A 17,285-nucleotide genomic window follows, 5' to 3' on the forward strand; every position below is an offset into this window, starting at 1 on the left:
CGAAAGGGAAGCACCAACACCTTCAGGCCCCAGGGTAATGGTGTCCGGAAAGGCTTCCTTGGGTTGATGCCTGTTGAGAAGGCCTTAGAATATGTGAGATCTGAAAGTATGGCTGGAGAAAAGCATCCCACACAGGAAAGAGAGAACACAGGGAAATTCTTCTGTATTTAGGGAGTAGGAAGTGGCTTGGGGGGCTGAACTGAGAACATGGTGAGAAGTGCAGTTGGGAGGGTCAGTCTCACAGGAGGACTTGGATAGCTGAGCTATGGAATACAGCTTTGTTCCTGAAGCAGTGGGGAGCCATGGAGAGTTTGGGAGCAGAGGAGTAGTGCCATCGGCATTACGAAACATATCCTGCCTGCTCAGGGAAAGATGGGTTGAAGGAGAGTCAGCCAGAAGCAGGAAGCCTAGAGGAGGCAACTTTAGCAATGGGAGGGAGAGATGATGAGGGTCTGAATGAGGGTGGGCTGAGCATTTGGTCAGGTGGTAGGTCCTTTAGGGAGCCTGAATGGCACTGCGGAAAGGGCAGCGTCTGTGTCACCAGGAATTTAGGTTCGAACCTCAGTTCTGGTTCTGTTGGTCCCCAGCAAGGTAAGGTAGAATCCCGTGCCCTGCTCTGGAAAAGCTCAGATCCCTAAGTGCTAGATTTAAAAAAAAAACAACGAGCAACAAAAAGCCCCTCTGTTATAAAAAAAAAATTCAAACACACAAAAGTAGAAGGAACCGTGTAATGAATCAACTTACTCATCAACCAGCTTCAACAATAAGTCCTTGGTTTTTATATTTCTAAGGGATAATTTTTTTTAACGATTTCTTTATCTCTGAGAGAGAGGGAAAGGGAGAGCAAGTGCACATGAGCAGGAGGGGCAGAGGGAGAAAGAGAGAGAAATAATCTCAGACTCTGTGCTAGCGCAGAGCCCGACACCGGGCTCCATCTTACCACCCTGAGATCACAACCTGAGCCAAAACCAAGAGTCAGACACTTACCTGACTGTGCCACCCAGGTGCCCTTGTAGGAGATAATTTTTGCAATGAAGCTTTTTGAACATATTCAAGCCGAGGCTACATTGGAATCATTTCTCTGAGTCTGTCCTCAGGTTGAGGCATTGAAATGACTTTATGTCCATTTTTTCCTCCTCGGAGGTAAAATTGTGCACACGTGTGTGTGTTCTCTGTTGTGAGAAGGGAAGTGAGGGCAGCTTTCTCTGTGTTCTGGGCTGAGGAAGTACACTGCTAGCAGTTCTTATCAGTGGGTAAAGTTCTGTCTGCCAGGGGACAGGTGAGGTGTGGACGGCTTGGGAGGGCAGTTGGCAGGGTTGGACACCCTTCTTATCTGCTCACTGAAGGATGCTACAGGGTCGTCTGCAGGTTGCTGGGAAGCCGGGCTCCCAGACAGAGGGCACTGTGTGGATGGTAGGGGTGTTCCCCCAAGCTGCTATGGGTCCTCCTTGCTAGAGACGAGATGGTGCACCAGTCACCAAAGAGTGCACAGTGCACAAAAAGAGTGGGAAGGGTGGGGCTGGGCCACAGGTGCTGGGTTCCTTCCCCCATTCCCTCTGTCAGGTACTTAGCTGCCCCCAGGAGGCAAGGTCAAAGAAGGAGAATGTCAGCCCTATTGCATGTCTCCATGGCAACAGGAAAGAACCCGATGGAGGTGTAAGCATGGGTTGTGAGCCAGCAGAGGTGCCCGTGGGCAGGGTGGAGTGGGAATGCTGTCCTGGAGAAAGGAGAATCGCCTTGAATGAGTTTTGATGGACAGAGACTAGAGAAGGGACCTTTATTTTTATTTTATTTTATTTATTCTTTTTTTTTTTTTTTTTTTTGAGAGGGGACCTTTAGCTTGAGAGACAGTGTGAAAAAGGCACGGCAGAAGGAGAATGCTTGCTCTCCTATGGCTGGACTGTCAGGAAGTCATAAGAATGCAGTTGGAAGTGGCCAGGCTTGGTGAGGAAGGGCTGCAGAGTGGTAAGAACTTGACCTTAGAGTTGGACTGCCTGGGTTCAGGCCCATCTCCACTGCTTCCAGGTTGTGGGATTTGACCAGTTGCTTAACCTCTGCAAGCTCCAGTTTCCTTTTCTCTAAAATTTGGATAACAGCAGTTACGAATATTGAGGTAGGAGACACCTATCCATGCTTAGCTCAGGGCAGAACGGGTGTTTATGAAGTAGCAGCCATTATTATTACCATCGTGTGTCCAGGACAGTTTGGGGTCAGCTAACAGGTGTCTTAGATACCAGACTCAGGAGTCTGGATTGCTGTGAGAGAGGCCAAGTATGGCTCAGGTGAGAGGAGGCCCTCCAAGGCTAAGATTCTGATACCTGGATATAGGCTGGGTAGCTAGGGGGTTGGGGGGAGATGGAGCTCCCTGCCCGGAGCAATCCATTGGCACCTGTTTGCTGTGGAAAGGCCAGGGAGGGTCCCAGGGGAATGCGGGGCGTGCAGGTCAAGCAGACCAGGAGCTACCCCATGGAGAGAGGACCACGCTGAGAGAGTTTCTGATTGTGCTGCATCTCTGGGGCTACTTAGAAATGGCCAGAAGACTGAGGAACATTTGGATACTTCAGTCTGGAGCTTACCAAGGTAGTCTGGTGTTACTAGTGCTCAACATGGAGATGAAATACAGATTGCCCAAGGATCGACTGCAGAAGAAACAGGAAGAGAGCTGAGCACAGAATCCAGCCCACAGGACATTTCGTGAAGGGGGAGGACCTGGAAGAACCCATAGAGTGTTTTGTCCCAAATGCCCAAGGAAGAGTACAGTGGGGGTGGGTTTTGGGTATGGATGAGAAGCCAGGGAAAACAATCCCTTGCTGCCTGTCACAGGAGTAAGAGTGCACGTGGCTTGGCGGGGGGAGGGACCGCAGCAGGGCACTGCAGTGACCTCATGGCAGGAGGTACCAGAGAGAACAGGAGGTGAGTGCTTTGTCAGGGAAGCCAAGGAGAAGCGTGAGATGGTACCCGAAGGAAGTGTTTTAGGAGAGCAGAGGCTTTAATGTTTGTGTGGGTCAAGAGGAAGGAATGGGAGAGGGGAGAAAGACAGATTAAGTTTAGAGAGGGAACCATGGAGAGGCTGGGCCTCCCGTGGGGTTTGATTAGGGGAAGTCTGAGGAGGAGAGAAGGGGAAGGGAAGGATTCTGTTTCTCACCAGTAAAAGATGTGGTAGTGCACTGAGGGGAGTCAGGTAGGAAGGGTGTGCCAGATTAAAGCTCTCCCTCCCCAGGCAGGGGGAGATGGGGGTGATTCATGATTCAGAGGTGCTCTGAGCTGGGGAGGTGCCTGGGTGGGTGTCAGGAGATGGTCCTGTGTGTTGATTGCTGACCTGTGGCAGGGCCCCATCCTGCTGTCCAGAATGACGGGGTGCTGAAGGAGAAATGAAGTCAGGGGAGGGTGTGGGAGGGCTCCTGAGGTAGTCGGTGGAGGGGACAGGCTGCCATGGCCTGGTTCTTCTCAGGGAGAAGGTCCTTGCATCCTGCTCCATTATTGCTGGAAAAGGATGGGAGGCTTCCTGGCAGTGACTCCCATTGCCTGATGTGTAAAGGCCAAGTTCTAGGAGGGGTAAGGCGAGGGACCCTTCATAAACTGGTCCTAACCTCATTTGCTCTCACTCTCTTCCAGTTCTCTGGTCATGCCAGGTTATAGGTATACATGAGTGTGTACACACACGCACACACACACATGCGTGCGTGCACACATCTGCTCCCCAGCATACCTTAGGGTATTCACACTACTTTCTCCTTTCGCATTTCTGCATACTGTCCTCTCTGATGCTTTCTGGGGTCACCTACACTGCACTTGTCACTCCTTCCTCCTGCTGCCTTGCTCTGAGTGTGCTCAGCTTCCCTCCCACCCCCCCGGGGGGGGGGGCACTGGGTGCTGTGTTGTTGGACGCATGTGTCTTTCTGGAATCCCCGGGGTCTCCCTGGTGCCAGGCACCTAGCAGCTTCCCTTTGACTGTCTGTCCGCTTGAATGAGTGCGTGTCACATTGAGCCTTACTGTCCACAAAATGATCGGCAAATGGTCGATTTTTGAAGCTCATCTTCTCTTCGCAAGTCACTTCCATGGAAGATTTTTACCTATGACTTGCCTGTTGAGCTGGTGACATTGTCAAGTTGACATCCGCACTGAATTGCCATCCGAACTTCATTTTAGAGACAATGGGAATTTCAGGGAAATGATGTTTTTCTTCTCTCAAAGGAGTATTATGACCACTTTAAAATTGGACCATTATTTTATGCATTTCTGAAGTCGAAGTTGGTAAAAGCCAAATTTTGTTGGCTCTGCCATTTGGACCCAGATAGAGGCCCGGGTCTACAAGCAACGTCTACATTCTAATTAACGTGGATGAAAGATGAAAGAGTTTGGGCCCTTGGTAGATCAATAACATTCATTAATTTCCTCTTAGCATCTACCACAGGGTCTTACAGATAATGGGTACAAATTGTATTTGTTAAATGGATAAATTAATCTATATATGTGTTGATTTTTATGGATCATGCATTTTTATGACAACTGTTTTCTGTTCTGTGTTGTCTTTTTCTGAGTAAAATATGATCTTGTAACAGATTGAGGGGGTTCAGGGGGTTCATGGGCACACAGTCCCCATGAAGATACTAGGTGATGGGCCAAGGTAGTTATTAGCCCCAGTGCCCTGAGCCCTGTCTGTTTGGACATGGAGACCAGCTTCCCATCTCCCAGCCTTCACTGCTCAGAGCAGATCTGCAGGGTGAGACGGTGTGGTGGGGCGAGCAAGCAGGGACCTGGCTGACGGACAGACCGGACTCCACAGAGGGCCTATCAGCAACCATGTGACCTCAGGTAGCGTCTTAACATCTTTGCATCTCGGCTCCTCTTTTGTAAAATGGGCCTGATAATTATAATCTCTCCATCATACGATGGCCAGGAAGATTAAATGAGGGAATGAAGACAAAATATTTTCACAGGAGCTGCTGCTTCTGTCGGCCCAGGGAAACCCTCTGTGAGCCCCTGTAGCTGGCAGTGTTTACACACAGGCAGAAACCAGGGTGCAAGGTAGCGTGCCATCATTAGCTGGCTGGGGGCTGGCTCGGGGCTGCGAGGCAGGCAGCGGGATCTTCTGGCATGTGGTGGTGTGGCTGAGGCGTGGTCCTTCATATCCCAGCCTGGAAGGGGACACTCATTTATGTCCACTCCTTAGACTTCCTGTTTCTGAGACTCTCAGAAGGAAGGGAAAGAACCTTCCATCCCAAGTTCTCTAAGTGGCTGTAGTGAGCCCCCACCATAGTGAAGATGCAGATGGACTTGTCATAAGCACAGTGGTAAGAGGCATCTTGGTGGGGGCTTGGTGATGCTCTGTCCCCTGGACACTGTCTGGCTCCCCAGCTCCCTCTTCCCAAAGGCACAGATTCTGGCCTGCCTGCCCTGCTCCTCAATCCGTCTCCTCGTTGGAGTACCTGCCTTTCTTGTCTTCTGAGATCTGCCCAACCTTTCCTCAGCAGGCCTGGGTTGAGGCCTGTGGCCTTGGTCACTGAGATTACCATGGCCTCAGTCACTGACATTGCTGTGCCCTCTTCAACACAGTAAGCTCTCGAATTGGGGAAAAGGACCATCTGGGAGGCAGAATGTCAAGAGCAGAAATGGGAGGTGAGAACAGTCAGAGGAAGGGGAAGCAAGTGTTTAAAAATATTAAGCAGAGACCTGGATGGGAACCCAACATCAGCTCTTTGGTGTTCCTGAAGCCCAGAAGGTCCAATGTGCTGTTTGGGCGTGAGCCATGACAACCTCACGCTGGCTCACACCCGTTTCCTGGCCAGACCCGGTGCTCCTCCTTGTGGGCTGGGCTCGCGGTGTCTCACGCTCATGTCTTTGAGGGTGGTGTTTCTCTGCAGAAGCTTGCCCTTGCGAGCAGGAGGGAGGATGTTGGCCTGAGTCTGAGGGACAGCTGACCTGGGAGGAAGTCCGGCCTCACGGCACCCGGAGGTGAGGTTGTCTGCCCCGATGCTATTTGTTGCGTTCTTCTGAGGAGGGTGTTGAACTGTGTGACCGAGTCCCCTCCTAGGATTGCGTGTTGGTGGAAGGGCTGTTTGGGGTGGTGGAGCCTTGTGTGAAGGGCTGTGGTTTGGGAAGGACGGCTTGAGCCTAAGTAGAAGCATCTGGGTTTGGCTGTGCCAGATAAGCTCGGTGGAGGAGCAGTGACATGTGACAGGGCTTGGGCTAGGTTTTCAGTGGAAGGGCCAGAAAGAAAAAGGACTCCTTCTAGTGGGTTCCGTGGAGCTGGGCTCCAGCACAAATGTTCTTAGGGATCTTTTGGAACTTGCCCAGTGGGGAGGGGCTGGGAATGCCCAGTGCCCACAGCTCACTAACCTGGCACTTTGGGGAAGAAAGACTCTAAGCAGGAAATACTGCCTTCGCCCCCCGCTGGCCCTGGCACCACCAGCCAGGCTATGCCTGGGCTCCGGGCCCTTCAGGCTGTTCTGGTCCATCTCCGCCTCCCAGTCTCAGCTTCCCTGGCTGACCAAACCGAGCCGCCTGACCTGGGGTGTTTAGGTAGCAGTGAGAAGTCTGTGTGTGGAAAACATGTTCACAGCCCAAAGCGTCAAACACCAGACGGATGTTTGGTATCAGAAGTGACTGACACTGTGATTCCACTGCCACAAGGTCAGTGGCTTTTTCACCTTCAGAGGCTTTCTAGTCTCTCTCCTGGGTGGATTTTCCTGAGGCTGCTTAAGCTTCTGTTCCCTAGATCAAGAAATCCAGGCTCCGCCTCTTCCCTTTTATCAGACTCACATATTTGCTTCAGGCCATCAGCAATTCCCAGAGCGGCTTTCTCAGCTCCCTGACCCCTGTCCTGCTCCACTGCTCTGTATTCTGACATACCACCCTCTGTTCTGATAGAAAGTCAACCTCTGTGGCCTTGTCCTTCAGGCCTGCTGCAGAGACGGTCTGTGGGCCCTGCCGGGGGTGGGGGGGTTCCTCCTCATCAGGCCCTTCCCTTTGAGGGCAGAGACCTCCAGACTGGACAGAACCTCAGGCCTTGGGCCTTTCAGGGCCCCTGGCACCCATGGAAGCTTCTTAACCTCCACTTTAGACCTGCAACCTCTTTGTTTCATCCATGTTCTCCTTTGTGGAAGGGGACTGTCCATCCTATACCTGTCCCATTGTATTTTGGAAGCAAATAACTTGTTTTAAGAACCACAGATGGAGAGGAATTTTGCCCCTGGTCAGCTTCAGCTGTCTCCCCCAGGCACTGTGTGTTTCTGTCTGTCCCTTCACACACATGAGGTGGAGCTGAGCCCTTGTATTCAGAGACACTGCCCTGCCCGCCGAGAGCTTACCACTGAGACAAAGGAGTCTCACACATAAGTGGCCAGCGCTCTAGAGAGTTCCAGGTGTTGTGAGGGAAGTCTGTCATGGGCATGGAGAGGGGGAGAGAGCAGTCACTTCCATGTGGGGGATGGGAGGGGGTCCCTAGAATCATGACACTGGGATTGGGCCTTGAACGAGGAGCGGGAATTGAGCAGGTGGAATGCGGTCATGGGCTAAAATGTTGCATGTTGAAGGGGCCTTACAGCAAAATCAGGTGGGGTGAAATGGTTAGTGCTTGGGAAGGGGCCAAGTGTGGCTGAGAGAATTATCGCTGCTGTGGTTGTGAACTCCCAGCCAGCTATGTGCAGAGGACTTCTGCCTGCATTATTACGAGTCCCTGTAATCCCAGAATATGTATATTTTCACCTGCGCTTTATAAATAGGGAAAATGAAGCTGAGTGAGGTTAAGGAACGGGGGCCAAGGACATAGCCCATGACAGGAGGAGTGTGGGTCCAAATGCAGCCTGACAAGAGTGCCTGCTCCTGACTACCTCGTGGGTCCTTCACTTTCTGTCTGGAGTGCGAGCTGGGTGAGCAGTCGTACAAGGCTGGAGTGCCTCGGTGAGGTTTGTGGAACAGCCCTGTGCGCTTGGCTGCAGGGCGGAACAGGAGGCGGGTGTGGGAGTGAGGCTGTAGGTAGGAAAGACAGTCAGGAAGCCATGGTTGGCATTCTGGTGGGAGATGGTGTGGCCTGAAGCAGGGCAGGAGAAGGGAGGGACGTGAGAGGGAGACTTTGCTGGGTGTGGAGACCCCCCGGATGTGGATGAGAGGCGGGAAGGCCCGGCGTGACTCCCAGGGTTCCAGCTTGGTGACTGTGGTGGGGCATCACCATGGTGGGTGGGGAGCATATTGGAGAAGACCATCTTTTGGGGCCTGCCAAGTGTGAGGGTGTGGAGAGGGAAGTGGGTATCAAGTATGGGTCAGGGGCACACCTGTCTCTCAGCCTTTGGTTTCCCACTGACAATGAATAGTTTTATCAGTGAATTTGTGTAAATGTCCTCAGGGCTTACAGAATGGGGGTGCCCTGGGGGTGCCCTCAGGGGCTGAGACAGAAAGAGTGTCGGGGGAGATGGCTCTGCTATGCCTCTTTCCTCCCTTTCCTGAAAAGAAAAATAGAAGGGGAGGTCACGTTTAGGTAGGCAGGGTCAAGTTTGGTTTCCTGGAAGAACTGGCTAGAAGAGAAGATGGGAATTTAGCGAGGAAAGCTACTGGCTTGGGTGAAAAGCAGGAAAGCAACTGGTACAGTCAACTAACTATAGTCTGTCCCCTGATGAGAAGACATTTGGTTTGGGCAGAGGTTGGCCCGGTGTGATGGAAGTTAAAGTTGCAGCCCAGGAAGTTGAGTCCATGTGGCAAAAGGCATGAATTCTAGAGGCTGATGCTGAGCCCCGGAGACTTTCTAAGCAGAGAGTGCCTGGTCGGAGCTGTGTTTGCCTTCTCTCTCCGGCTCTTCAGCTTCATTCAGTATCAGAGTCACCCCAGGAGCTAGGCAGGATACAGACATCAGGCTGTCTTCTGCTTCAGTGAGGCTGGACCTCTGTGCTTGTGTTGTTGTCCGGTGACTGTGATGAACACCAGTGTTTGAGGACCACTGAGTCAGGTGACACTTTAGCGCAGGATGGGATGGACAGGGCTGCCTGGAGGCGGCAGCCAGGTAGGAGGCACTTGTGGGAGTCTAGGGTGAGGTAATGCAGGGACAGGTGAGGCCGTGGGAGCAGGCGAGATCACCCCTGCAGCGAGTACTGGGAGAGAGACCGTCTCTGGTCTGACTCAGCGGACGTTGGCTCTCCTGATTGCATACTCTCCATCCCGAACCTTCTGTGTAATTTCTAGGACAGCACTTTCTCAGTTCACCTGGCTGTTCTCCTCTGTCCCCTTTGTTGGTTCTTCTCCCTGATGGCTTTGTTGAAGTGTTCCAGAGAGTTCTGGGGCCTCTTGCATTTCCTTTCTTCTTCCTTCCCTCCCTTCCTTCCTTCCTTCCTTCCTTCCGCTCTTCCCCCCACCCCACCCCACACACTGCTTAGGTTACTTCATACAGTTGTTTTAAATTCCATCTCTATGTGGAAGGCTCCCAAATTCTCTCCAGCCAGACTTAACCTCCAAACATCAGACTCATAGTTCCAAATGCCTTACTCAGTGTATCTTTCTGGGTGTCCCCTTAGGCATCTTTTTTTTTTTTTTAAGGATTTAATATATTTATTTGCGAGAGAGCGGGGTGGGGGCATGTGTTAGGCAGGACAGAGGGAGAGGGAGAGGTAGACTCTATCCCAGGACCCTGGGATCATGACCTGAGCTGAAGGCAGATGCTTAACTGACTGAGTCACCCAGGCACACCCCTGCCTCCCCAAACCTTAGGCATCTTAAACTGAACATTTCCAGAACCAATCTCCTGACCTTTTCCTTCCAGTTGCTTCTGCAGCCCTTCCAGGCTCCCGGAGACTCAAGACAAAAAGCTCATGGTCATTCTGACTCCTTTCTCCCATGTCCACTCTGTCAGTATAGCTTGCTGGCTTTGCCTTCAACTTATATCAAGACTTAGAACATTTACCACCATCATTCTGGTCCAAGCTACCTTCATCTCTCACCTGGCTTTCCTGTGTTCACCAGTGCACTGTACCCCCGACCACCCCTGTCCATTTTCAGCCAAAGTGTTCCTTTTTGTAAAGGTCTCCCATCCAAGTACTAACCAGGCCCGACCCTGCTTAGCTTCCGAGATCAGACGAGATCGGGCGCGTTCAGGGTGGTATGGCCGTAGACCCTTTTTGTAAAGGTATTGTAGACCCTCCCGTGTTCACAACCCTCTACTGCGTTCCTGTCTCAGAGGTAAAGTGGAAGGATGGTGTGTGTCTTCAGCCAAGATGCCTAACTTTTTGCTCATGGGCAAAGTGGGAGAGTCCCTAAGTGGTATGTGGGGCTTACGTGAGTCAGTGGTGGATAAACTAGCGAGTAGCTACAGTCACTTGTGGGAGAGGAGGAAGGAGCACGCACCGAGTCTCTCTGTGCCAGGCACACCACGCATATTACCTTTTTAAGTCATTTTGATTGTTTTTATTTTGATCACTAGGATTATCTACACAATTTAAACAGTCAAATGATTGTACATGATTTGTTAAAACAGCTGTTGTCTCCCTGCCTACCCATCCCCATTGCTCTTCCTCTTAAATTTTGAGTATTTTTATCCATATTGCTGAAAAGATGCTCTTTCTGCTGCTTTGTTTTTTTTTTTTTTTTTTCAGTTGTCATTATCTAGTGACTTCTGAGCTCGCACTCTAGGAGGTGAGGAATCCTGGCTGTCTTTCCAGCCCCACCCCATTGCCCACCAGCCTGATCCATCCGGGCACTTCGGGTTAGACAAGGTCTGGGGTTACTTTTGCTTTTTGGTTTCCGTGCAGTTCTTTGGTCACTTGCTTGGTTTTCTGTTTTCTTATCAGTGAATTAAACAAATTCCTTACTAGTTATATAAATCCCCTCTGCATGTTCTCATGCATGAGGTGTCTTGTGAATTTTATGTTCCTGGAGAAATCTCTCCCTGAGCTTTGGGAAGCTCTCTAACATGGACCAGCTGCCCTTTTACATTGCTGCAGAGCCGTTGACCTTAGGTCTCCTGTCACTTCTCCGTGTCCTTGTGAGCTTATGGCTTTCAAAATAAATTCTTCTACTGTTGTTGCTGTGGATAGCTAAATTAGACGTTCAGTTCCGTCCGCTGTATTTCCCTGAGGTTGATCTTGTTTGCTTTCACTGGTAACAATGCAAGTTTATAGATGAGACCGTTGAGTCTGAGAGGGTTGTTCAATAATTTGTCTAAAGACCCACAGCCATTATACCGCAGAGCGTGTGTTTTAACTTGAGACTGTGGCTATGAAACCTATGTTCTTTCCTCTTTGTGCTCTGAAAACAAAGGTGTTATTAGTTGATATGGGATGTGATCGAGAACGTTGGCCATCAATTTCCCTTGTATGTCTTCTTTCATCTTCCTTTTTTTTAAATACTGAAAATGGTTTCTTGCTCTCTTATCCCAAAATGATAAATTCCCTGTACCCTGTTAAGAAGCTGTCTCCCAAGCATAAGGATAGCAAGAGGTATTTCTTAAAATAACCATTTAAAAACAGCTCTGGTTTCTGGGAAACCTATAAATTGTGGGGAAAAGGCTTTGGTTGGTTGTGATATGATGATGCGTCTTTACCACTTGGTGGCCATGTGGGGAAGGAGGATGTGTGTGATGAGTCTTAAGTTTGGTGGTGGTAGGTTCTTGGCTGAGGGTTCCTTCCCTAAGCCTTGCCTTCTACTTGGGGGGACACCGTCCTCCCTCACCCCTCCACCTGGGTACAGCTGCCGAAGAGTCCAGTCCCAGCTCTGACTCAGCTGTGCCCATGGCATAGAGACCTTGGTTGGAGGAGTACGGATACCAGCGACTCTGGATCTGTTCCTGATTCCTTCCTTTGTCCAGGCCATGGGCAGCCTGCCTGAAACACTTGTGGCTCTAACCACTTTTACTGAGAGAAAAGTACTTTATAAAATGGAATGGAAGCTTGCACTTCAGCTTGGGTGGGATAAGTCAAGGTTACTTGCCCGAGATTTATCTTAATCTACAATTACTGCTAATGCAGTATCTAAATTACCGCCCGCCTGAGAGTGCATCAGATAATGGGTGGCTAATTGTGACTTACTTTCTAAACTTCAGAACCCCTAATCCTGCACCGTGATCAATGTCCAGGAGCCCAGCTGGCCTTTGTGTAGTGTAGTTCCGTGGGCTGTGACATCTGTCACCAGACACTTGTCATTCCAAAAACATGGCTGTCCCGTATTGGCTGCAGCTACAGAGTCCTTTTCTCCTTGCTGGTCAGGTTCTGTGTTAGTGGGACACTGTCACAGGTAGGATGGCAGCATCTAGAGAGGCCTGTGGCTGAAGGGAAGGGTGAATGGTACATAGGCTACACATTTTCTTAACCTTTCCCACCTCTTCTTTATAGCCAGAGCTGATCTCTTGGTGAGAGAAGTCTGTCTGCTCCTCCACCATCCTAGGCAGGGCCCTATGAAGAGTCCAGGTGTCCAGAGAAAATGAGAGCTGGTTGTGGCCACTAGAACAACTGTCACTGCACTGAGGTCATTAAGAGCTGTCATCCTCTGCCTGCCACTCTCCTTCCTGGGATGCCACAGTGTGCCCTGGGCACACTGTCTCTTTCCCTGGCGTCCGTGCTCTGTCAGGCCCCTGATTGGGTCTCCTGTCATTGGTAGAGAATGTGATTTCACTTCTACCTCCCCATCACCGGCTTAGAGCTTGTCCTGCTTTTCCCTTGGTCCTTTGGACTTTTCCCCAGAATGTGGCTCTCTCCCAGCTGCTTTGGGTTGTCACCTCTCACCTCGCTTCTCTCCAGGAGCATCCAGGTGTCCACCTTCTAGAGCTTCATGGACTTAAGCCTCACATCCGTGATGAACCCAGGCTCTCAAGAGAGGTGGAGGGAGGAACAGACACTGAGTGGTGCCGCCTGACATGTTCGCCTCTGAGGCCCCAAGTCCTTGAGGGCCATGATTGTACCGTCACGTGTTACAGATAGGAGCTTTAACCTCGACAGTGGTCACTAGCGGCCAGACTGGGAATGATTGGCAGCCCTGTGGCTCCCCTGTTCTGATGAGAGTGTCTGCACTCACAGATGGGGGCTGGAGGCCTCACACTGATGGCATGTTTGACCCTTCCAAGGTCTCTCTGTTCCCCACACCACTGACACCTCACAGCTGCCCTATGACAGTGGCTGGTGGGGCCCCTTTTTACCCACGTGTCCTGCCATCATCTCAGACCCAGCAGGTCTAGAACTGAGCTTGTCAGCTGCCCTAAACAGGTTCTGGCTTCTGAGTGCTCCCAGCCCACTGGCTCAGGCTCCCGGGATGTATATATGATACACCTTTGACTCACGTTTCACTTCACACCACTCCCACAGGTCCACCCAACTTGCTGTTCGCCAAGTACAAACTCGTCACTGGGCAGAAGGCCATGCGCCTCCTTTTATGGCCCTTCTGTTGCAGGGGGACATGGCCTGGGCCTTCTGGGCTGGGCATCTTCCAGCTGTCCTCTCCCTGTCACCCTGGTAGTAAGGCCCCCTGTGGGGCCTGTCTGTTGAAATAGGAGACCTTTCGTCTCAAAAACCTGTCATGTTGACATCTGAGGACACTTGAGGTATTGTGTACCAGCATCTAGACCCCTGACGTGGTGGTGTGATTCCCAAGCTCCTCTCATTCCCTACCCTTGTCACACTTACGTAAATTCCGTGGAAGGTTTTGACTCATCACGAGCAGCTGGCTGCCCCAGTAGAATCTCGTCAACCATTTTGATATTTGCCAACTCCATCCTGCCCTTACATGCTTCTCTACTTTTCCACCCCCTCTGCCTGGAATAGCATTTCTCTCCCTTATCTTCTGAGAAAGCTTCTACTCATCCCTCAAGACCCAGGGAAGCTGCACACCTGCCTCAGTCAGCATATATCCATACTGCGTCATAATTCTTTGTTTATACTTTAGCCTTCACTAGACTGCCTGGTCCTTGAGGGCACAGGGTTCAGGGGACATTGGTGGAATGTGCCTACCCATTTACTCACAAGGATCCGCTCATAAGCTTCCACATGCTGGGCACTCTGCTAGGCACGGGGCACATAGGGTGAACAGGGCAGACAGAGTCCCCCTGCCTCCATGGGGAGAGCGAGCAAGTAGAGTTGGCAAGAAAGCAAGTATATGGACGAGATATTTTAGAATAGCTGCGCTTCACAGGGGCTGCTCGAGGTGGAGGTGTTCAAGGAAGGCCTCTCTAGAAGACACATGGGAACTGAAACCTGGAAGATGAGAAGAAACCAGCCATGCAGAGAGCTGGGAAAGCGTGCTCAGGGCTGAGGGGATGGCAGGTGGAAAGTTACAGAGGAGGTCTTGGAGTGTTTCGGGGCAGACAGGAGACCAATGCTGCTGGAATGTGAGCAGTGGGGAGAACAGTATGGGGTTGGCCTGGCCAGAGTCCTACACTGCCTGTTTCATAGGTCCCCAGGAGTGAGCAGTTTGGATTTTTCTTTCGAAGTAGTAGGAAGTCCTTAGAGGGAAGTATTTCAGACCTTCAGTATCTCTGAACAGGTGGGCATGTGTCGATTATTGTCCTGCTTCTGCTACCCATTCCCGCCCCTGCTTCCTGTTTCCTGCTCCCTCTCCTTTCTCCCCACTCCCCCCAAGCTTGCTTCTGTTCAAGCTCTGAGATCTGCACACTGCATTTGGGGTCTCCAGCTGTCCTGGCTGCTGTTCTCAGCAGGGGCAGCTCTGTTCCTTGCTGCAGCCTTGCCTGGTTCTTGCCACAGCCCTGAGGTGCCCATTAGGCTCCCACCTCCTCTGCAAGCTCCCATTCTCATTCCCGAGTTGATTGTGCAATGATTCTTGGCCTACTGAAGCCCAGTGCCTGTTCCCGAACCTTTCTTGGCCTTTGCTCCTATGAATCACTGCCCTCCCCCTTCACACACATCATTGGTTATCTCTCTTTGCCATGCAGGGGAATCAGCCTCTTGGACTTACCTGGGTTCTTCCTCCCTAAGCCTACCCCACTGAGTTTAAAGTCTCCTCCAGTGAGCTCTCTTGGCCCAAATACATCCCGAGATTATTGCCTCACTTCAGAAACAAAAAGGAAAACAGCTAGCTTATATTGAGCACTTCCTATCTGTAAGGGATGTATTAGTATTTTCTATGAAATAGTAATTCCTCATTTAGTCATGACATCAACCTGGTGATGCAAGTGCTGGTATTATACCCATTTTACAGATGAGGATACTGAGGCTCAGAGATCACATAGTAAATGGCAGAGCAGTGTTTGAACCCAGACTATTTGAACTGCTGCTGCCTGGGACAGTCTCCTGTGGTTCTTTGTGGTCCTAAAATCTTCATCCGCACCATCTCCAAAGCCACTTTTCTGTGTCTGCTCACTTTACTTTCTTCTCTTTGAAAGTCCGTCTCTACAGGGAATATGAGCAGAGACGCTCAGGACCCCCTGTTTCCTGACCAGTGCCATCCTGGGGTAGAGTAGCCCAGCTTCTGTTCTCCATAGTGCTTATGCCCATTGGGCACATGCACGGCTTTTGCTAAAGGAACTAACAACTCCTGCCTTCAGTTTATAGACATGAACTAGGTAGGGATTGCAAAAACTATTGTCAGTCTCTCCCTGCCAGCCAGGGAATGGGTGGGAAGCAAGAAAAATGAGGAGAGGCTGCAGGAAGGCAGTTCAGCTGAAAAACCTTTCATAGAGGCAGAGTTGACCAGAGATGGCACAACTGCCATCTTCCCCGTTAGATGGGAGAATCAGTGGGTGGGGGGGGGGCGGTGGCTGCACTGGGTGTCCTTGGAGATGCTCTTCAGTCGTGAAGAGATGGGATGCTGTACCCTGCGTGGTGTTGGGTAGAGTAGAACTAAAATGGTAAGAAGGGCTCCAGGTTCCTGGGACAGAACTCTCCCCATGACACTGTGCTGGCAGCCTTCTGAGGCCAGGCCCTTTGGACAATCTTGAGAATCGAAAGTGGTGGTGGAGGTCTCATCCCAGATCACAGCTACCCAGCAAAAGCGTTGCAGGTGCCAGCCTAGGGCAGCCGGGAGATAGTTTGGTGCCTGGGGAGACTGTGGTGATCCCTGCTTCCGCAGGGAATGTCCTCTGGGGTCACTTTCCCTGACTCACAGGGACGCTCCCACCCCCCCCCCCCACCCCCCACCTCCCCACGCCCTCGGCTCTCCCCCCGCCCCCGCCCCGTGTTGGCTGCAACTTCTGGAACCTGGGACTCAGTTAACTGATTCTCTTAATTTCAGAAGTGAGTGGGATCACATGCTAAAGGTTCATGGAGACAGAGCACTCGTGCCAGGAGGGCAAGGTTCTGGGGCTGGCAGAGTCGGGGGGTTCCATGCTAGGATTCTCATGAGGGTGTGCAGCGTGACGATGAAGGAGGGCTTGCCGTCTTGCAGGCATCCTGTGGACCTCTCTAACTTTTCCTTTGTTCTGTGCTTGCATCTCCAGTAGGAGAAGGAGGAGACCGAGGGGCAAGGAGTCATGGCTTCTGATGCCAGCCATGCGCTGGAAGCCGCTCTGGAGCAAATGGACGGGATCATCGCAGGTACGCGCAGGGAGCCCTCACAACTCACAGCTCACCCTCCATCCTAGAGGAACCATTTTCTGTCCTCTGACCTTCCTTCTCACAGCTCACCCTCCATCCTAGAGGAACCGTTTTCTGTCCTCTGACCTTCCTTCCTAGCACAGTGAGAAGCCCCTTGGTAGAGGGGTTGTGTTTCATTGTGTATGCCATCTGTTTGTGTAGGAGTTCGGGCTCATGGAAGTTTTTGATGCCTGGGTGAGGTTAGGGCTGCCGAGACAGCATGGGCACCTGCACGGTGGCAGGCCTTGAACTGCGACGTGGCGTGGGTCCCGGCTCTATGGCAGTTTGGCTGCAATAAGATCACTTTTACTGTAAACTGGCCAGAGCACATGATGGTTTATCATAGTCGAGCTGAAGCAAAACTCAAAAGTGGCGACTTGGCTACCTGAGTGCCTGTGTCAGCTCCCTTCCCCAGCTGGTCTCCAGTGTGTTTGGGACTCAGGAGGTCGTGTGGTGTCAAATCACCTCATGACCTAAAGATTGTTCTTGGGGTGCCTGGGTGGCTCAGTAGGTTAAGCATCATTTTTTTCTTAAGATTATGTGTGTGAGAGAGAGAGAGATAGGTCACGTGTGAGTAAGGGGAGGGGCAGAGGGAGAGGGGGAAGCAGACTCCCCTCTAAACAGGGAGCTTGACATGTGGCTGGATCCCAGGACCCTGGGATCATGACCTGAGCCACCCAGGCACTCCAGCATCAGACTCTTAATTTTTCAGGTCGTGATCCCAGGGACCTGGGATCCAGCCCCATGTCAAGCTCTGTGCTCAGTAGGGAATCTGCCTGAGGATTCTC

At 51.4% G+C, this 17,285-nt stretch overlaps 1 protein-coding gene across 4 annotated transcripts in view; it reads left to right on the forward strand.

Annotated features, from left to right (window-relative positions):
- PPFIBP2 (PPFIA binding protein 2) overlaps positions 1-17,285 on the forward strand; it is a 148,097-nt gene that overhangs the window by 14,836 nt on the left and 115,976 nt on the right. For 2 of the 4 annotated variants that reach the window (XM_032356266.1, XM_032356267.1), the window contains exon 2: positions 16,365-16,458. In XM_032356266.1, coding sequence (XP_032212157.1) covers positions 16,365-16,458 — 94 coding nt within the window. Of the gene's footprint in view, positions 1-5,854; positions 5,957-16,361; positions 16,459-17,285 lie in introns of those variants that run through there. The other 2 variants (XM_032356269.1, XM_032356268.1) reach the window with 2 other exon arrangements.

Source organism: Mustela erminea, chromosome 9 (genome assembly GCF_009829155.1).
Source record: "Mustela erminea isolate mMusErm1 chromosome 9, mMusErm1.Pri, whole genome shotgun sequence".
NCBI lineage: Eukaryota > Metazoa > Chordata > Mammalia > Carnivora > Mustelidae > Mustela > Mustela erminea.